The 20,064-nt window shown below is 35.7% G+C and overlaps 1 protein-coding gene across 9 annotated transcripts in view; it reads left to right on the forward strand.

The window, feature by feature from the left end:
- Positions 1 to 20,064, forward strand: part of DMD (dystrophin) — a 1,316,184-nt gene that overhangs the window by 565,189 nt on the left and 730,931 nt on the right. For all 9 annotated transcript variants that reach the window (XM_026096811.2, XM_064497835.1, XM_064497804.1 and 6 more), the window contains 5 exons: positions 1,217 to 1,387; positions 3,715 to 3,897; positions 5,270 to 5,404; positions 6,210 to 6,359; positions 14,660 to 14,821. In XM_026096811.2, coding sequence (XP_025952596.2) covers positions 1,217 to 1,387; positions 3,715 to 3,897; positions 5,270 to 5,404; positions 6,210 to 6,359; positions 14,660 to 14,821 — 801 coding nt within the window. The remainder of the gene's footprint in view (positions 1 to 1,216; positions 1,388 to 3,714; positions 3,898 to 5,269; positions 5,405 to 6,209; positions 6,360 to 14,659; positions 14,822 to 20,064) is intronic.

Below are 20,064 nucleotides of genomic sequence, written 5' to 3' on the forward strand. Positions count from 1 at the left end.
ATCAATTTGGTCTGTAGGGATTTTTTTGAAAGGATTTGGAAGAGTCAACGTGGGTTAATACTTATGCAGTTAATATGATTATGAGCCTTGTGAGCTGGGTCTTCAGGTACACTTCAGGTACTCTTTCCAGGTGATGGAAGATTATCCTCTCAACTGGTACTGAGACTGAGGAAGAGGCAATTTTCCAGGGCCACATCTGATTCTGCTTTTGCACTTGTTGAACATCAGTTTTTTATTATTCCTCTGTTCTGTTGTGTAGAACAACATTTATGTAAGGTTTATAGTTTCCTCTTTACAGTGCTGATGATCTTGGCTACATTTGTATTTAACAGCCAGTCCTCAAGGATGGGTAACCAAACCAAAACCAGTCAAAAACTAAGACCAAGTACTAAGACACAATTCCTCCTAATGATACTAAAAATAACATTTACATAAGTAGCAGCACAGTAGAAGGTATTAGAGTGATCAGTTCTGCATACCCAATTCTGAAATATGGCACTGATACAAGTACTTGTTTCTGTTGCAAACTAACATGTACCATCTAAAGATAACTCGGCCAGTGCTGTCGGTTATGGACAATTCTGATGGACTGATACAGAATTCTGTATACAGTGACTGGCAAAAGGATTTAATGAAAGGGTTTTTTCCCCTTCAAGATATGTAGTTTCCTCCAATAGAAGGTTCCTTTTTTACTAACCTCTCTTTAGGGTATACAGCTTTCTGAGAGCTTAAGTCGTAGCTTCATAAGCAGAACTAATCTATGCAAATTGTCTGTTTTATTCTCTAACAGGTTGCACTCAAACTAGTTAATAAGTCTTCTACATTTATAGCCCAAGGGTCTGTCATTTCATTACTGGGTGTACTTGCAAGGGTTCCTGTTATTATTCATTTTGCATCTTTTAGAAGATAGTCCCAGGATGATGTTTTCTCAGCTGTGTTTTCTAACAACCTCAAGACATGATGTAGAGTCTTGTTCTAGGGTCTCTGAAAACTCATTCTGTATAGCAATGACTCACTAAAAGAATATACATGTATACATGTATGTAATACTTTCTCCACTACTGATGATTAATATCTATCTAATTACTTGTTATTAATACCTAATTACAACAATGTTATTGGTATAGGTTCGATTTTTTTTCTTTTCAGGCTAAAACACCTTCAAGTTTATGCAGTAGGCTTTTGCTTCACATACTGTTTTTTTTCTTTCTGAAAGGCCTATGCCAAAAAGGCAGCATTAAAAGGTGGTTTGGATAAGACTGTGAGTCTCAGAAAGGATTTGTCAGAGATGCATGAATGGATAACACAAGCTGAGGAAGAATATCTGGAAAGAGATTTTGAGTATAAAACACCCGAAGAATTGCAGAAAGCTGTTGAGGAACTGAAGGTAAAAGACAAACTAACTCCTTGAACTATGGTTAAAGCTCTTTTTGAAGCTTTCGTTCTAAAGAAAGAGCTTACTCTTTCAGTTTAAAAAGATGCCTTTTGGTATCTTCTTGGTAAACCTGAAGTTTAAGGCAATAGGCAGCTTCAAGTAATTTCTATCTGGAGTACATTGGAACACATCTAAACCTTCACAGTACTTCATTGCTAGCTTTTTTTTCCTGCTTGGTTTATTGGACACCTGATTTTTTTGCAGCTTTGACATCCATTTACGTAACGAATAATTCCCAAGCATCAGTTGCTAGCAGCAGTTAACTGATAAATAATTACTTAATGATAACTCGGAGTGAAATCAGTTGATATTTTATCTTTATATTAAAGAGAGAAAGAGAGAGAGAATGATTTAGGACATCAGGATACATGGTGGTATGTACTAAATATATATGATTTATTATTATAGTACTTGAATATGGCAATAACATCATCTCTCTCAAGTAAATAATGTTTCTTTCATGTGGGATGAATATGGCCTTTGGACAAAAGAACTAGTTTGTGCTCAAATATACTCTTGCTCAGCCACTGGGTGTGGGCTTGATTTTTATTTTATAAGTGAATTCTTTGGCCTGTACTCTTCAGGAAGTCAGATTATATGACCTTAACTATCTGTCCAACCCTTTGTTTAAAAACTCTTCATTATCCAGAAGGTTTTGTCAGTTTTGGGGAGTAGCTGACCCTGCAGCTGATGACCTCTTTATTTACTTACAGAAATGACTTGATGCCAGTTCTATGCAATATATGGAAATAAACAGAATAAGTTTGGTTCGTAAATGAGACAAATATGATATTAAAATGAATACTTGCTGTAGAGATACGATTCTTGTTTAGGAATCAAACAACAAACTCAAATTTATACCTTACACTGCATAAAAAAGTAGACAAAGTGTATAGTTTTAGACACAATCCCCATTAAATCTTTCGAAGTGAAATTTCTGTACTTCCAGCTTAGGTACAGCATGTTCAAACTATGACACCTGGACCTCTGCAGATAACCAGACTATTTGTCATGCATCCCTAGGCCTGCTCCTGGTTATCCTTTTCCGTGAAGGCTTGCAGCCTCCTCTCCTGTCACACAATAGGCAAAAATTGGATCAGAAATTTTGTTCATTCTGTGGCCCATTTCTTCCCACAGCCAGGGAAGAGGATAGCCATGAACAAGCTAGCAAGCTGTCTCCGGCAATGACAGCCTGATCTTGTTTATTCTGGTTTGTGGGAGTTTCTCAGACGCAGGCATGAAGGAGGTGTCAGGGATCAAGGTTTTGTTTTAATGCATTTGGGCGAGGGAGTTCTCATCCTAAATTTCTGTCAAACGCAGTACACACTGAGGACACTATGTATGTCAGCACTGTGTTTTCAATAGTGATATGATGCCAGATATACACACTGTCCCATTTTAAGTGGCCAGAGGAAATGATACTAGGGGTGAAAATCTTGTATCTTTTTAATGAAATGGCATAACTAAGGAAAGTAGCAAAAGGTGGTGGAAGGAAGTTAGGAACTAGATTTGGATGGGATCTGAAAATAGATTTTTGCATTTGTGAAAGATCTCTGCTGTTTTTCGTTTTATACTAGGAAAAGATCTAATAAAAGACCTTCAGGAAGACAACCATAAAGACCTTAAGGATCCCACTAAGATTAAAGGACATGATTATAAAAGTACTTGACTCTTGGATGCAATACAGTTTTTTTGTTTCTAACCCTAGCAAGTCTGTAATGGTCATGAGTAATGGCACTGATTTTCCTGTCTCTGTAAAAGCAAAGAATGAAATCAACTTTAATGCTGTGTTAAATGTGTGAAATATACACTAGAGGAATATGATTTTCTTTTTCTCTTTAAAGGCAGGTTAATGGCAGGAGCAAGGAGAGGAAAATCAGAAGCATTTTGCTTATTTTCAGTATTGCTGCTTATGATTGTACCTTTAAACCTGGCTAACTAAATCAGTAACACAAAAGATTTTTTTATCAGCAGTGAGTAAGTTATTATAGAAAAGGTATTAGGAGCACTTTCTTGACAAAAATCATTGAAGTATTTTAGCTTTCTGAGAGCTCCAGAAAACTAAATAGTTGTGGAAAGGTCTTAAAATGTATTTAGTATCATGTATTGCCTCTAAAATGAAAAGGAAAAAAAAGGTGTTATTGATGCATTCAAGATTACATCAGAAGGGATGGGAATTAATTGACTCCTGCTTTTTTTTACTTCTAGGGTAGAATTCTGACATAGTTATTTGAATTCTGCTTCCTTCTCAAACCAAAACTGTAACTGCTTTTTTGCAGAGAGCAAAGGAGGAGGCCATACAGAAAGAAGTGAAAGTGAAGCTTATTACTGATTCTGTGAATAATTTTATAGCAAAGGCTCCACCTGCAGCTCACGAGGCTTTGAAAAAGGAGCTTGATGTTCTAATTACCAACTACCAGCGACTCTGCAGCAGACTGAATGGAAAGTGCAAAACTTTGGAGGTTGGTTATCTTGTCAGTCATTATATTTATAGCCAATCTAACTGCTGAAATAAGTTAGAAAAAAAGGCAGATTATCATATAAGATCATGAGTAGCCTAAGGCTATCCTCACCTTATGAGCCATATACCAAATACCATCTGCTATGAGCCATATAGCTAAATCTTGCTGAGAATCATGTGTGTTGGAGAGTCAAATTAAAGAGAAGCCTCAGGCATGATTCTTAGACGAGAGATAGCAATGGCTGCCCGGGGTTCTTATTGCTCCTGAGATTAAATGTAGCACCTGGCTCGTGTAGAAATCCCATGATGTTGCCTTCAACAGCTCTTCTAGACTTCTTTCTTCCATGGCTGAGAATTCTGAGTAAATGGCCCTGGAGCTGGACATGTGAGGTAATCTCAGCATGGGACAAGCACTGGGTCTGCTGGCGAGCTAAATACACTCATGCATCTTGAGCTGGCCGTGCCATTTTGGCCAACTCTGTTACAGATTCTTGCCCTAGGGCTGTTTTCGTATTGCATAGTTATCGCATTCAATTAGACTGGACTTTGCGATGTGAACTAATTTGCAGTGGTTTACTTTGTAGTGGACAATTATATTCTTAGGGGAGAATTTATCTCCTCCAAATTTAGCTGTAGAAAGGTAAGTCTGTAGCCTAAGCTGGTAATCTCTAGGTTTCCTCTAGTTGCTGGAGTAGAAGCTATTTGTGGACAGTTTGAACATTTTGCTTGTGTGCAGAATGCCATTTTTTCTGCTTATTTAAGTATCTTCAGATACTGTAAAGTAGCAGACAGTTTTTTAATTGCCAGAGAATATGAACAGAATTTGCAGCATTATGTTTCCTACTCTAGCATTTTAGTCGTCTACAAATTGCACTAAATGTGGTTTAGAATTAGTTTTCATATAGTTTTCAGTCAAAATTCTTAAAGCTGTGTTTTCAGACATTTTATGAATCTATGTTATAAGTAATTCGTTTGAACACTATATAAGCAACTTAACTCCATCCTATAATAAGATCAGATGTCTAACATGAATCTTTAAAAGTCTGATAATTTGTATGTACAGATCTTATGAGAAAATATTACCCCAAAGTATATATAAAGAAAAGTGGATATATCATGAATCAGAAAAGATTCAAGTTGTGTTTTGGAGAAGAATTTATGTTTTTATGTCAAAAGATTTTGGTTGCGTATTGTATTTAAATGGAACCCATAAATACTAATGAATTCTGGAAAAAGTCAACCACAGGGCATTGTTACCATGTAAGATCATGGTGTTTTGGGGATGAGGCATGTCATGTTTTCAGTGTTTTGATAAGAGAAAGTTAGCTATGAGATTTGCAATCTCAATATATGCTTTCTTTTTTTCCCATCAGGAGGTATGGGCATGTTGGGGTGAATTATTGTCTTATTTGAATGCAGAAAATAAATGGTTGAATGAGATGGAGTTGAAACTCAAGGCAACTGAAAATATCCAGGGGGGTGCAGAAGAGATTTCTGAGTCACTGGATGTAAGTGCTGACTTAAATAATATCAGATTAGATACATTGATAAATTGTAAATCTCATTACACTCAAAACAAGTTACAAATCAACATTGCCCATTTGCAAGATGTGGAATATTTGGAAAGTGTTATATTCTCATTTGATTCAACAAATCAGGTTGTGAATTTAGATTCACCTTAGTGAAATAGACTAATTACATGAGGAAGTACTTGCTTCCTGTCACATGTTATGCCTGATGTCATACACAGTCTTCAGTGATAATAAAATGTCTATTCTTAAAAAAACCTAGCCCCACTAGCCCCAGCCAAAAACCCTTTAAGACTTCAGAGAGAGTGAGATTTCATCCTAGGATTGCAACTCTCTTGTGTTTGTTATTACTTTATTTTTATTCATGGAATCTTTTAAATTTATAGAAATTAAGTTAATACTGCTAGTGGCTCTAAAAACGAAATGTTACTTTGATAGTGCGTTTCTGCTCTTGGACTTCATCCATCAAGATACTTCAGTAAATTTTTCATTTTTAAGTACACAGCTTCTCCAACTGATCTCATTGAGCGTAGTCCACATATTTAAGAGCAAGCACCCAATTTATTGCTTTGTGAAATATCATTCTTTGATTTTATTAACACTTAGTGCAGAACATTTGTTGACCAAAATAGGACATTGATATTTTTATCTTTTCTCTCTACTTCTACTGTGTCTGAAATGTGAAGTTTCATACTTTCATTTTGAAGAGAATTAGGATTGCTTTGTAGAATTTTCTTTTGAGTCAGAGAAAACAGAACAAACTACTTTTTTGGCCTTGTTTCAGTCTTTGGAAAGGTTAATGAGACATCCAGAAGATAATCGCAATCAGATTCGAGAATTGGCCCAGACTTTAACTGACGGTGGAATATTGGATGAATTGATCAATGAGAAACTGGAGAAATTCAATACTCGATGGGAAGAACTGCAGCAGGAGGTATTTATAATAATTGACCTTTCTTCCCATTCAACAGCTGACAGTTTAGCACCTTAAAAATAAGATTATTTTGTTGGTATAGTTCCTAAGCAGTGCACAAACACTGGCTTATTTTAGAAGAGGAGCAGTTGCATAGGTAACCCTGACATTTCAAAATTCAAGTGACCGTCTTTGAAAAACACATTTTGTAGATTTAATATTTAGTTGTCATATTTAGAACTTCTCACTCTACCAAAACTCTTTTTCAGAAGCAAAATGTACTTTAAAAATTAAATGTTAAGAATAATGTACTCTTACAGGTGTATTCTTTGCTGAACAATTAATAAAGGATGTTTATGTCAATAAAAGATTTTTTACAGAGACTTCAGTATAGAAACATGTTTAACACAAGGAAAGGAAAGTGAAATCTAGCAATATGAGAATACATAATGTTTCTTCTTGAGCTTGGAAAAGCTTTTTTCACCTTGGTACAGACTCCATGAAGAAAATTTTAGTAATTCTTTGACAGATCCTACTAAAGAGACAGTATACTTTTTACTGCTAAATCAGTTCAAAACTGGAATACTTGTGACTTAATATATGTTTATGTGTGTAATAATATAAATGTGTGCATCTGTGTGTAATGGCAGGACCAAATGAAATTCACCAAAGAATTTTAAGATAACCAAAGGATGAAATAGTTGAGCTACTAGTAGTTTACTACAAAACAGTAGAGTAGTAGTAAGGGTGAGGACAAATGCTAAAGAAATGCAGAACAACCTTGCAGGACTGAGTAACTAGGCAGTTAAACTGCAGATAAAATTGAGTGCAAAAACATGAAAGGTGATACTCATGGAGAACAATCAGCCCTGACTTCTTATATGAAATCATAACTTTTAAGCTGAATGTTAGTACTCAGAAGGAAGATCTTGGTGCTATGAAGAGAAGTATCAGAAAGATGTCAGTTCACTATGTGGAAAAGGTCAGAAAGGCAAACTGAGTATCAGGAAATTATTAGAGAAAGAACTAGAAAAGAAAACAGAGACCATCATAATGACACTGCATATATCCATGATTTGCCCACATTTCAAATACTGTGTGCTTTTCAGGTCTCCCATTTAAGATATAATTGATTAGAATTAGAACAGTTTTAAAGGTGAGCTTCGAAGACAATCAAAAGTTATGCAGTTTCCATGGCAAAGCAATACACAAGGAAAGGTTTTGGAAAGCAGTTGTGAAGGAATGATAACAATGTGCTACAACAATGACCCTTTTTTTTTTGCTTCTTTTATGGTGGTTGAAGTGTATCTGTGTTTAGGAACAGTGGAAGTAAAGCAGTACACTAAAAATTAAGACAGAGGCCCCAGCTGTTCTAAACTTAAACTTGAAGGGTGGTAAGGGAGAGAAGCTGGTTCCCTTTAATAACTACCTGGTAGTAGTTCTGGTGCAGTGTGGGCATTTGTGTAGTCCCGTATTGCTAGACAGTGTCCTAAGGGAAAAATAAATAAACTTTCTGTTTACTTGCTTTTTTTTTTAATTGATATCTAACTTTTGTTTGAATGCAGATAAGTTCCCTGGAATTCTGCTGCTTATTGCCAGATTTTTTTCTTGACAGTACAGAAAGCTGGGAACCTTCTTAGGGCTTTCTGTGTATGAAAACAGGACTTTCAAATAGTCTTACTGCATGATGAAAGAATAATACTCTTTCTTCACAATAACAGGCACTAAATCAGTTTTCATGCCAACTGCAGGGGTTAAATATGGAGAGTACCACATGAAGATATAGTGTGAAATACCAACCAGATTTCTGCAGAAGGTTTTGATGAGCATGTAGGCAAAATATATTAAAATGTATTGCTTTCCAATTTAATTTAAATGAGGAGGACAAAATGGAAAAAAATATGCTTCCCCCTTCTTGGAAAGCTAGAATATCTGGAATTTAGTGGCAGAATGTTAACTGTGAGATCTCTATCTGAACATAAGAGGTGTAAAGAAATTATTTGAATCACAAGTGACTCAGCTACAGTACTTTTCGACCTTATGGTTACCTCTTTTCTACAACAAAATGTTTTATTAACTGTTCCACTGAATTCTTGCATACTTTGTTTCATAGATTCCTGACACTGAATTTTGTGTGTTGTTTGTGTAGTCCTATTGAAATGCAAATAGCATGCACTCTCCTTGCATAAAAATGCATTGCAAGTACAAAAAAGCAGTATGCAGCTTGTGTTCAAGGTCACTTCTTCAGGCTGGCTAATAGACTATCCTAATGTGGTTAAGCTATTTATTTTTATTTGAATAATTGTGCAGGTAATTACCAAGACAATAAGCTCATGTGGGCAAAAACGCATATGTGAAATATTTATTCACTACTAATAGAGCAACCAAACCAAACCATTGCCATATGAATGATCTTGCAAGACCATACAGCATTGCTACTGAGACAGAGATTCATTTTTAAAGGCTGATAATGGTTTTACGTTTGTATGCCTTATCTGCTTTAGTTAACAAAGACAGAGTGTGTTTAGTTCTGCCTTTGAACATCTGGGGCTCATTGATAAGCAACATATACCCTGTCTTTACTTTTCAAGGACTGATTCACTTACAACCGTATATATTGGATCTACTGTTGCCTGAAGATCTTTAAGCTAATATTGCAAGTGGCTGTCATTCCGTGTACTGCTGAAAGCGATTTACATCCAGTCCAACAAATTTCAGAAAATTTAACCAGATATTCTTGAAGATACTCTTGTGTAAACCTGTATAAAATGTTACTGTTCAGATGGATCTTTTTTTTCCTCAGGGACTCTCTCTTTTCTTTAGGACTCCCCTCAAGATTACCCAATGCTTTGTGTTTCTTTCAAACACCACATATTCCTTATTTGTTATAATTTTCATCTTTTGCTCTGCTCTCAAAAGGAGAGCAAAGTCCTCATGCCCCATCTCCACATGACTGCTTTGAAGGCTGCTAAGAGGCCTTCCTTCATAAGCTTTGAGGCATTAGTTGTCTGCAGTGATAACCTGAAGAGATACAGATGTCTTCCTTGGTATGTTTTGCAGTTTTGGAATACAGCTGACCAAAGATGAATATCACTTTGGGGTTGAAAGGCCAAATACTTGTAGCCACTTACTTTAAACGCATGTTATGAAACATTATTAAAACTTGCAGAAGATTTAATTCTAGTATGAGGATATGGGAAATACTTGGAACCTTTTGTCATGGAAACTGGTTTAGTGCCTATTATTGTGAAGAAAGAATACTATTCTTCCATCGTGCAGCAAGACTATTTGAAAGTCCTGATTTCTTACACAGAAAGCCCTCTGAATATTCCCAATTTTCTGTACCAAGTCATGAAAAAAATCTAGTAATAAGGAGCAGAATTCTGGGGAACTTATCTGCATTCAAACAGATCTTAGATGTCCGTAAATGAATACTTTTGAGTGTTAGAAAGATGTTTCCAATTTAAGTCTAACCACTAATCCAATACGATTCCAAATGAAAAATGGAGATTAACTTATTGACAATTTGATGAAAAAATTAAAGAGATGTTGTAATGTTTCTCAGTCATAACCATTATGAAGCCCAGACTTCAGATTAAATCTTAAAGTAATTTAAACACATTAAGAATGAAATTTAAAGTTTAAGTTTTCTAGTTTTTTAACTTTGCCTTGTGGTAACATCTCTCAATAATTAGAGGATATAACTGAGCCAAAAAAATGCTACGACAGTTCTGTCTTTTTAACAGCCCTCCTTCCATAAGCTGTTACTCTGAGGCTAATTAATGGATTCACTCCTGTATTATAAATAAATACACCCTATAGTCAAAATATTGTAATAAGAAAAAGATATGCCCCATTTTTCTCCCACAGCACAAATACTGAGTAGTGCTTCAACAACAGAACTCTACTTGTATTTAACCATAAAACTAACTAGCATCTCAGTAATATGTGAGAAATGTGTGACTAATTTCTTTAAATATAGCTTTATAATATTCAGCATCAAAGAATGAACTAATGTAAATAAGTATTTGAGCACCTCCAGTTTCCTACTATTTGTTTGCCCGTCAGTGTAACCTTTTTTTTCAATATGGCATTTTGTATGGATAATGTACAACATTACTGTTTCCTGAGTTTACCAAACATTGGTCTTTATTGAATCATAAATAGATTTCTGCAATTCCCCATAAGAAATTAAATATTTATGCTTAATCATGAAAAACAACTTTAAAAAATCTATAAAGCAATTGTAGAGACTTTCATAAAAAATTCAGACCACGTATATATTTTCTTTCCTCCTTCACTCTGATATTTCTTAACAACAGATTTCTATGTTTGTTTTTATTTTTCTTGACAGCTGTCAACATTTCACTGGTTCAGAAATAACTAAACAGTTGGTTATTTCCTTGAGATTTCCCATTTAGCGATTAACTGTGAAACAATTCCCTTTGGAGATTGGAGCCTTCAGCTTTATTGACTATGATCTGATAGCAGAGCAAGAGCTGCTTGTTATATCCTCAGACCCACTTATATACTGCGGTATTAACCCATCTATTTTTTCCACAGAGGAAATAAAAATATGGTGTTCTTTCACAGAAATAAACAAAACAGATCACCATAAATTAAAATGTATGTATATTATATTTATAAAAGCAATTTTAACTCTCAAATGTTTTTTAAAAATGTGCATATACATCTGTGCGTACACACACACACAAGTTTCAAGGACAAATTTGATACTCAGGTTTACCATCATGAGGGTAAAGTAGATATGCCATTTGTTTTAAAGCCCTGCAATACCTCCATCAGTAACTCTCCTTTCTTCTGAAAGAGGAGGAAGAAGCATCTTTCATATTCTTGCATTCTTCTTGGTTGAATAGATAAGTATTCTGCAACGCCAGTGATAATGACAGCGATCTACTCAGTGAACAGGATTAACTTTGGGGGTCAGCTGATATGCACTGGAGAAATACCTTAAATTTTCACATACATGTCTTTGAGTGTATAGTACTGTTTATAAGATTACTTTGAAAACTCGTTGGTTGCATTTATAGTGTAAATTAAACAGGGCAGGGCATAGGCTTGATTTACTGACCTGTGGTTGTCCTTATGATTTAAATTTTATTTCCCTCTCTGCCAGTGCCATCTAGCTCTCTCTGAGCCAATGCAGGAGCACAGTTTAGGTGAGGGTGCAGGCCAGGGTCCATTCCTAGTAGGCAACACAGAGAAAACACCCTTTCGGGTCAGAGAGTTCAGCCAGTTGGAAGGTTGTGTTTCTTGCTCTCAAGGCCATGGACGGGCCCTCGACTCTTTTAGCTGCTATGTCAGTCTGTTTGTCAATATATTGAATATAGCTATATCTTTACAATTATAAATACAATTTAGGGAATGTATACCTCTTGATACTCCAGCACTGCAAACATAGACAAAAATTTTAAAGCATCACCCATTTATAACCTGAGAATATCATGATAGCTGTGAAGGTTTGATTTCCTAGTGTTAGGTTCTGTTTTCATGTTCCCACTGCCAAAGTAATTCCTCCCTTGTAACAAGGAATTCACACCTTGGTCTGGTATTATCCATCCATTCAAGCTGTGTCATGTTTTATTAAAGGAAAAGGTATATTTCACCTGGTAGATACAACATGTCACACCGGTCCTTGGGTTGTAATCAAATGCGTTCTGAGGAGAATGAACTTTCATTTCTATAGTGTTAGAAAAGAGAGTGCTTGTGCACATGTGTGTGTGTTTGTGTGTCTGTGTGTATGCTTGCTTTGTGTGTACATGAAATTCATATGTGCATGGATATTCATAAGATACATATATTTACATTCATCTGACTTCATAGTAATTTGAAATCCAGCTGTAAAAATTCAGTCAGACTTAGCCAAGGCTTTATTGTAATAATTTCTTAGCTTTATCTACCTTAGTATTTGATCAATAAGTTTGGGAATATTTTCATTTTCAAGTTCTGTTTGAAAAATATAATTTTGATAGGCATATTTTCTGCTGACACTAGCATAGAGATGGCAACTTTTTAGGGACCTCATATTGTCATACAATTTTAAGATTTTTGTGAATTTCCATGTACTGATAACTACTGTAAAATTCAGATCCCTGGTTTGGCAGCACATTTCACTGCATACATGCCAGCTGTTTCAGAGACTGGCAGCAAATTTATGCAAGTGTCTAGCTGCAAATAATAGCTAGCATGGATCGACATAGAAGTTATTTTTCAAAAGGCCTTAGCATCAAATTTGTATCCAGTATCCTGAATTCTCCCGAAAGTGTTGGCACATATTTTAATGACTAATAAGAATGAAACTTTTTCAGTGTCTTATTTTAAATGATGAGCTCTTCTGAACATCAGGACACTATAGCCGTCAGTACAGATGGACTAATAACATAGTTTGGTACTAGCAGTTAGCCAAAGATGAGTAAGGGCAGACTGGAAATGTGAGAGATTTTCTTCTTAGAGACAGGTCTCCATGCTTCCAGGTAGATGCCCTTATCAGGGGGCTATAGAAACCTACTTACCTTCTCTCTGACCTAGTTGTCTTTAATTGCTTTGTATAGTGATGCAAATGGAAAGAGAGAGAGTGACTGTATCTTAGCCAGGCTTGCAATTAGTAGTAGGGACTGCCAAGGTAAATGGAAATTGTGGTTTTGAACCCTGCTGCTTTGAACAGGCTGAGAACATTTTAATATAAAATCTCAGATCAGATGGAAATAAAAGTCATTTAAGTAGCAAGCCGTAGTACTGTGCTGGGAAGTAACACTGTTTTAACGGTTCATTTTATTGGGTAATTTTACCTTAGAGGCTCAGGTGCTGCCATTAACACTGACAGCGTGGGTCCACTATGCAAAGCTGCTAAGTTACACAGAAGATTCCTGGAACTGGCAGTGATACCAGATTATCTGATCAGCCATTTTGAAATAGCACAAAGCAGCTTACAAACACAAATATAGTACATACTGGTTGAGTCCCTATACTTCAACTAATTCCAAAAGTAGCAAGAATGATCACAATAAATAAGCTTTCTCATTCATTAAATGTGAAGCTCTAAAAGAAGCTGAACTTCATGAAGAACATAAAGATGTCAAGAATTCTCACTGCATTGCTGAGAGATATTTTTATTCAAGTGAAGAATTTCCTAGTAGCTGTGAAATCAAATTAAAGTATAGTTGGTTCACTGAAGAGAAAAAAAAAGTGATTTGGCTTGAAAAATGGCAGGCCACAGCAATCTTATTTAAAGAGTGCTTTCTTTCTTTCTCCTCCTTTGATTTATGTCATCAAAGAGAGTTAGTCACTTTATTCTGTGGTCAGCAGTATGGCTGGACTTGTACAAAGAAAATCTAGGTTGTATTTGAGATTGTTGGTAGTTATTATGTCCTGTGTACAGAGCAGACACGCTGCTAGGCAGAAGCTGTACAATACGTAGAATAGCAAGTGAGCACAACAAAAGATGGAAGAAAATACTAGGTCATTCCCTTGTAATTACTGTATTAAACTGTTACAAATAATAGTTAAACCAAAATTGTGTATGTCAAGTGTTTAAATATAGGTGGGTTTGGGGGACAGATTTGAAGGAGAATAATGTTATGACTTGGTAAATCTTAAAGGGAGCTCCTTTGAAAGGAAAGCATCTTTCTGGAGAAAAGTAAGCAATCCACTGCAGCACTGATGGTGGAAAAGAAACAAGAGTCAACTTCTGAGACTACAGTCAGAGTAAAGACAGGTTGGGAGAGTGTGCAGACAAGACAAGGCTCCCTCTTTTTTTTTCAGAGTAGGCAATGTCTCTGTTCCAGAAAGCTATTTATACTTCACATGTGAGAGCTCCTCGAGAGAGAGTCTTTATCCCTCTCTCTTGCTGAAGTGGATTGTCTCAGATGGGATTGTGATGACAGTAACCCTACTCTCAGTAAAACAAAATCTCTTGAACTATATAATAAGATCAGGGGACTGCTATGCCTCAGTGTGAAAGACTGCACCATCAGGATGGTTTTATTATGCAGCTTTGCTAGCCTCCACTCACCGTAGAAATCCTCAATGCCGGCATTGGTTTTTCAGGACCCTGCAATCTTTGCAATCTGCAAGCTTGTCTGGGCAGCCTGGGGTTTCTCGTGTGTTTGTTTCTTACCCAAAAGAACTGAATGGGAGGCAAAAAGATGCGCAACTTATCGTACAAAAAGGTGGACGTGCACAAGTCGGGAGGGCTGCTTTTCATTCTTAGCCTACCTTTTTTGAAAAAAGCAATGTGTGAAAAATTATTATATTCTAAGTGTTATTAGTAGTAGTATTAAAAATGTTGTCATTGCTTTTAGGCCGTGAGAAGACAGAAGAGTCTTGAACAGAGTATTCAGTCTGCCCAGGAGATTGACAAAACCCTCCGCCTAATCCAAGAGTCTCTTGCTGTTATTGACAAGCAGTTAACAGCCTATATTGCGGACAGAGTTGATGCAGCCCAAGTCCCGCAGGAAGCACAGGTATGTTGTATACAGCTTGAACTGGTGTGCTTGCTGCTTTTCCCAATCAACCAAAGAGTGTCTGGTGTCCCTTGGGCTCATGTTAATAAGTGGGATATGCAACGTGATCAGTATGAAGGTGCAAGGGAATGTTAGATTGGGTTAATTTGAGATGTTCAGGTTAATTTTTGAGTAAATTCTTATTTTCCTCTTGTTTTATCCATACCTGTCCAGAAGATAGAGAGAACTGAAAATGATTTAGGAGACTATACAGCAGCTTTAAAATGGCAATAATAAACATAGTGACTCTTTAAAATACATTCTCATCCTAGAAAGAAGAAACTCATCATCTTCGGTACTCTTAGATGGCTCTTTTGCAAAGCTATTTACATGGCCTAGGGATTGTTACTAAATTAGGGAAGCTCAGATAACATTATTAATTATTACCTAATGTGCACATATATGAGCTGTAAAAATTGTAATATAAACATATTTAAGTTTAACAGAAAATTCTTTTTCCCCTCCTTAAAAATGGTTTATTTAGCCTTTGAATTTGAAATAAAATTATATATCTAATTCTCATTGGTACTCTTTCATTGTTTCCCCTATAACATCTGCTTTACAGCATCATTAAAATGGTGAAAATGCAAGTTAAAATAAAATCAAATAACTGGTGTAAAATGATTAACAATGTACAATATTACATGCGACAACTCTTCTGTAAGTTCAACCTAAATTTAGGAAGTCTGATTACAAAAACAAAACAAAAAAGACTACAGGAAATTTGAAAATGAGTGCTTCATAATGATTTTTAGAATATGCATTCAATTGTGCTTTTTCTGGCTTGCCTGTGTAGTTTTAAAACATTCTAAAGTACAGTTGTCTTACAAGAAGTAGCTTAGGTGGTCTTAAATATATTCGCTTAGGTGGTCTTAAATATATTCAGAGGTGTTGTAAGAGGCTGAAGACCTGCTTGCCTAGGAGCGATCATCTGTACAGCTTGCTGACATATAAAGGAAATGTGGTTGTAACACAGCCCTGAAAATCATCTTTTATGTCCTTTAAAACTAAAAGTTTCCATGTCTTTTGAATTAAAATGTAGATAGTTGCACCTTTCCATTTCTTTTCTAGTGTGTCTGTTTGTAAGTACATGCAGATATTTATGTGTGTGTGTGTATGAATAAAAAAGTTGTAGTTAGAAAACAAGATCATATTTGTATTCAGTCTTCTTTTGAAACTGATTTTAATTTAGTTGCTTCTAACTTACCTCAGTGTGAGAATGGGATCAGAGTCAGATGACTTACTGTTCCAGTTTGAATCCTAAGCTATCATATATTATATAATATTATTTGGACCCTATACATTGTAGCATTTTTCAGTGGTGCTTCATATCTCCCATGGAAGCATCAGGTTTATGTACATCCTTAGATACGGTATTGACAGTGATCACAAACTTTATGTAAGAGGGAGTTATTCAGAACTTCAGCTACTGAAGCAGCATAAAATTCAGCCAAATTTGACTGGCACACTTTTTCAAGGAAAAATTCAGATCAGTGGTTTTGCAGAATTTGTTTTTGTTCTTGCACTTTTTTGTCTGACATTGAATTCACCTGCTTATAATATATCCACTGTGGGAAAACCAGCGTAGAGGCTGCTGAGTTTTTCCCTTTTGTTTTTATTTTAAGATGCAAGTTGGATCAATGAACAAAACTAAATTAACAACTTAGATTTAATGCCAACATTGAAGTTCTCTGAAGTTCAGTTGTGAAATTCCTTAAAATCCTTGTGGGGGAAGGAAACATACAGTGAATCTGAAACAGGTAAATAGACTGATTCATTCCATTAGTGAACAGCCAGGCTGAAACAATAGCAGAATAGGTACCTACTGAATGACCACAGCTCCTGTGGAGTCTGTGCTGGCACAGCTCTTTTGCAGAGTTGAAAGCAATTCATTCATATAAGATACCCTACAATGGTGTCTGAACAGCTGGAATGAGAATCTTTTGGTCAATGATGATAGCTTCTCGGTGGGAGTTGGTTTTTCCATGCTGAGGGATTTAGCAAACTGTTCAGCAATGTGTTGCATTTCTAAAAGAACATATGGAAGAATTTATCATTGGAAAAACATTGAGGGTTTGTGGGTTCTACGTATCTGTGTGTTTGCTTCAAAAATTCAAATCCACTTGTAGCTTTGATAGGAGCAATCATCTTTTTTTGTTTCAGCTGATCAGAAATGAATCTCAGAAAATGATGATACTTAGATAGTCTTTTTAAATAAAATGATCTGTTCGGTTTATTCAGAAAGCTGACAAAGAAACAGAAATCCTCAGAGTTAAATATATCTATTTTGGATCATCTTCTGAATGCAAATTCCGTGTGCTTCTTACTCCACCATGTGGCACTGAGAATTTAATGCTAGAGAGCCACTGCCACCTAATAAACTTTCTACTGATCAATTTATTTTGAGGACAACTGAAGATGCTATATTCAGACAAAACAGTCTGACAGGAACCACACAGATAAATCAGTTCTGGTTCCTCAGGGCATACTAACGAAAAAAAGACTAAAATGGGGTAAAGCCTAGAATAATTTTCTAGAAGAAAGATTATTTGTTTGCATGTTTGATCTCACTGCCCAACTGAACTTTCTTTCATTTCTATAAATATACCAAGATAATTCAAGGAATGAAGTCATCATTGCAGGAATTTGCCAGTCTCTGATTTTTCTCAAGCGATATTTAACTGATAGGAAGACAAGACTTCTGAACTGAATATACTACATTTATATGACAAAATATTTTTCAGATAATTATTTGTAGCTCTATTATTAAATAATAACTTTCGGTGGGGTAGAGACACTCTCAGCTTTGTAATTCTGCTTAGTCTGAGACATGGCCTGGTTTTTCTTTACATTAGGGGACAAATAAGTGATGTGCCAAAAAACTTGTCTGTTGTTCTCCCTGTAGACTTATGTAAAATGCGATGTGGAGAATAAATGAACAACTTTGTGTTTCTCAGAAAAACAAAAAATGCCATACCCTGTTTTATCAATAAACTCCTTAATTACACTTGTGTAGTGATATGCACTACACATCTGACTATTTCCTAAGTGAAAATGATTTTAATCTGTTGTTAAAATATCATTGTGGTATGTTTGAAAGCAAAGTAAATATGATGCTATAATGGCAGAGTTGTTCGGTTACTTGATGTCTTACTTAATGAGAATAATGCCATGCATCATTGCCTTCAGACTAATACTTTGGGACAAAGAATTCGCAATTGTCTACTTAGTAAACCCTGTAATGTTAAAGATATTTACACCTACTTTTCCTGCGTTGGAAGTTTAGAGAATTATCTTGCTCAGAGATGTGTAGAATATTGGTGGTCAAAAAGGGACTAGCTGGTAAACATTATTCAGAAATGTAAGCTCATATTTTGTTATGTAATTAAGCTTGAATATATATTCAGGATTCTTTGGTATTTCAGTTCTTACTCTCTGCTTGTCTCCATAGCCTCTGAACACCTTGTACTGCGTTAAGTGGCTAATATCTGTCATGTCCAATTTATTCAGTCTTTCCTCATCAATCGTGTTTCTATCCTCTGATGATTTGCTGCTCTCCTTTGCACTCTCTTCAGTTAGTGTTTCTTGAAAAGCAGTGCCCAGAACTAGGCATACTGTTCTTGTTGAGACTTTACCAGTGCTGAGTAGAAGGCTTACTTGTTTGACTTTCAGGCTACATCATCATCTTGTATATATAGGGTTATTTGATTTTCTCCATTTTTTGCAGAAGTATAACATCATTGGCTTTTAATACCATCATTCGGCTTTTGATACATTAAAATTTCCAATTTCTCTTTCTTTTTGTACTTTTAAAGATGGGTAATTTAATTTCATTTTTCTAATCTTCTGCTACCTTCCTCATTCTTTCAGAGTTCTCGGAGGTAACCACTAACAGTTGTGAAATTGCCTCAGACATGTTTTTTAATGTTTCCTGGAATCAGGATCTTCCAGTTTATAAAATCTGACTTATCAGAATGCTCTCTAAATGTTTTTTTTTTTCCTTGCCTTTGTACATCAGGCTGAGATTTGACTCCTTAGCAACAGATAAGAATTGGCTAGCAATTACTAGCAATTGAATTGTAAATGATCAGTACTGTTAGGCTCAGTATTTTATAGTGTTTCTATACCTGAAGCATTACTGAAATAAGCAAAAGTGAGGTTAAACTGAGCACAATTCTTGAGAGCTCAGTTATGCTGACTGAATGCTATTTACAGGCCTATAAATCAGAAAAATTAATATGCCAAGAGGGACTGACAAGCTGTTCTCTGCAATTCGGAAAAGGCACATACCATATGCAATTACTTTAAAAGTAAATATTGGGGTTTTTTTCTGTGTCACATGAGATGATGCATAATTTGTGAACTACATGAGCAAATCACAGCCAAAACTGCAACTTTGTATCTAGACAATTTTGTTATAAGAGTTATGTGAAGGACTCATTAATTGCAGAGGTAGCCTAGCATATTAGAGTTCATAAGGAATTAGTTTCCACGAAAGCAGAGAACAATTAAAGGTTCACCATTATGCCTGAATCATGTCATATTATCATCTTATTGTGGCTTCACTGCAAAACTCAGAGTTGCTGGCAATTCCAAGTCTTTTTAGGTGGTAGACCTTAATGAAATCCACAGTAGAAAAGTGATGTACCATGCTAAAATTAGAACTTCTTTTCCTAGAACACCCAGTGGAAGAGATGGATATTAATCCAATTGCCCTTGGCTCCAGAACCACCACTCAGTGCTGAAAGACTTACTAGTCTGCCTGTGTAATTTTCAGTTATTGAGAACTAAACACTATTTTATTGCCCAATATTAGTGTTGCCTGATTTATTTTTCTGGAGGATGTGGAATATGAAGAGATTAGCATGGGTATAGTAAAAGATGCTATAACTGCTTAGTTTGTTCCTAGCTTATTTTGTAAGCATGTTTTGCATAGTGCGTTCTTCTTAAAAGAGCCTGTGCAAAGGGACTAGACAGGAAAGTTGCTAGACGGGAAGAATATCTTGTGGGGAAAGGACCAACCCTGCAAGGTCAGAGAGAGGTATCAAAAAAAGCCTTTCTGTTTAGTATGTATCATCCAAGAGATCCAAGTGACCTCTCTTTAAGGGGTTCCCTGGCTCTAAGGTATCATGTGGTGTTTCAATAAACCTTTGCTTTAGAATTGAAAGGCTTTTGGTGTCTTTCACTTTGCTTTCTGTGGAGAA

This window comes from Dromaius novaehollandiae, chromosome 1 (genome assembly GCF_036370855.1).
Source record: "Dromaius novaehollandiae isolate bDroNov1 chromosome 1, bDroNov1.hap1, whole genome shotgun sequence".
Taxonomy (NCBI): domain Eukaryota; kingdom Metazoa; phylum Chordata; class Aves; order Casuariiformes; family Dromaiidae; genus Dromaius; species Dromaius novaehollandiae.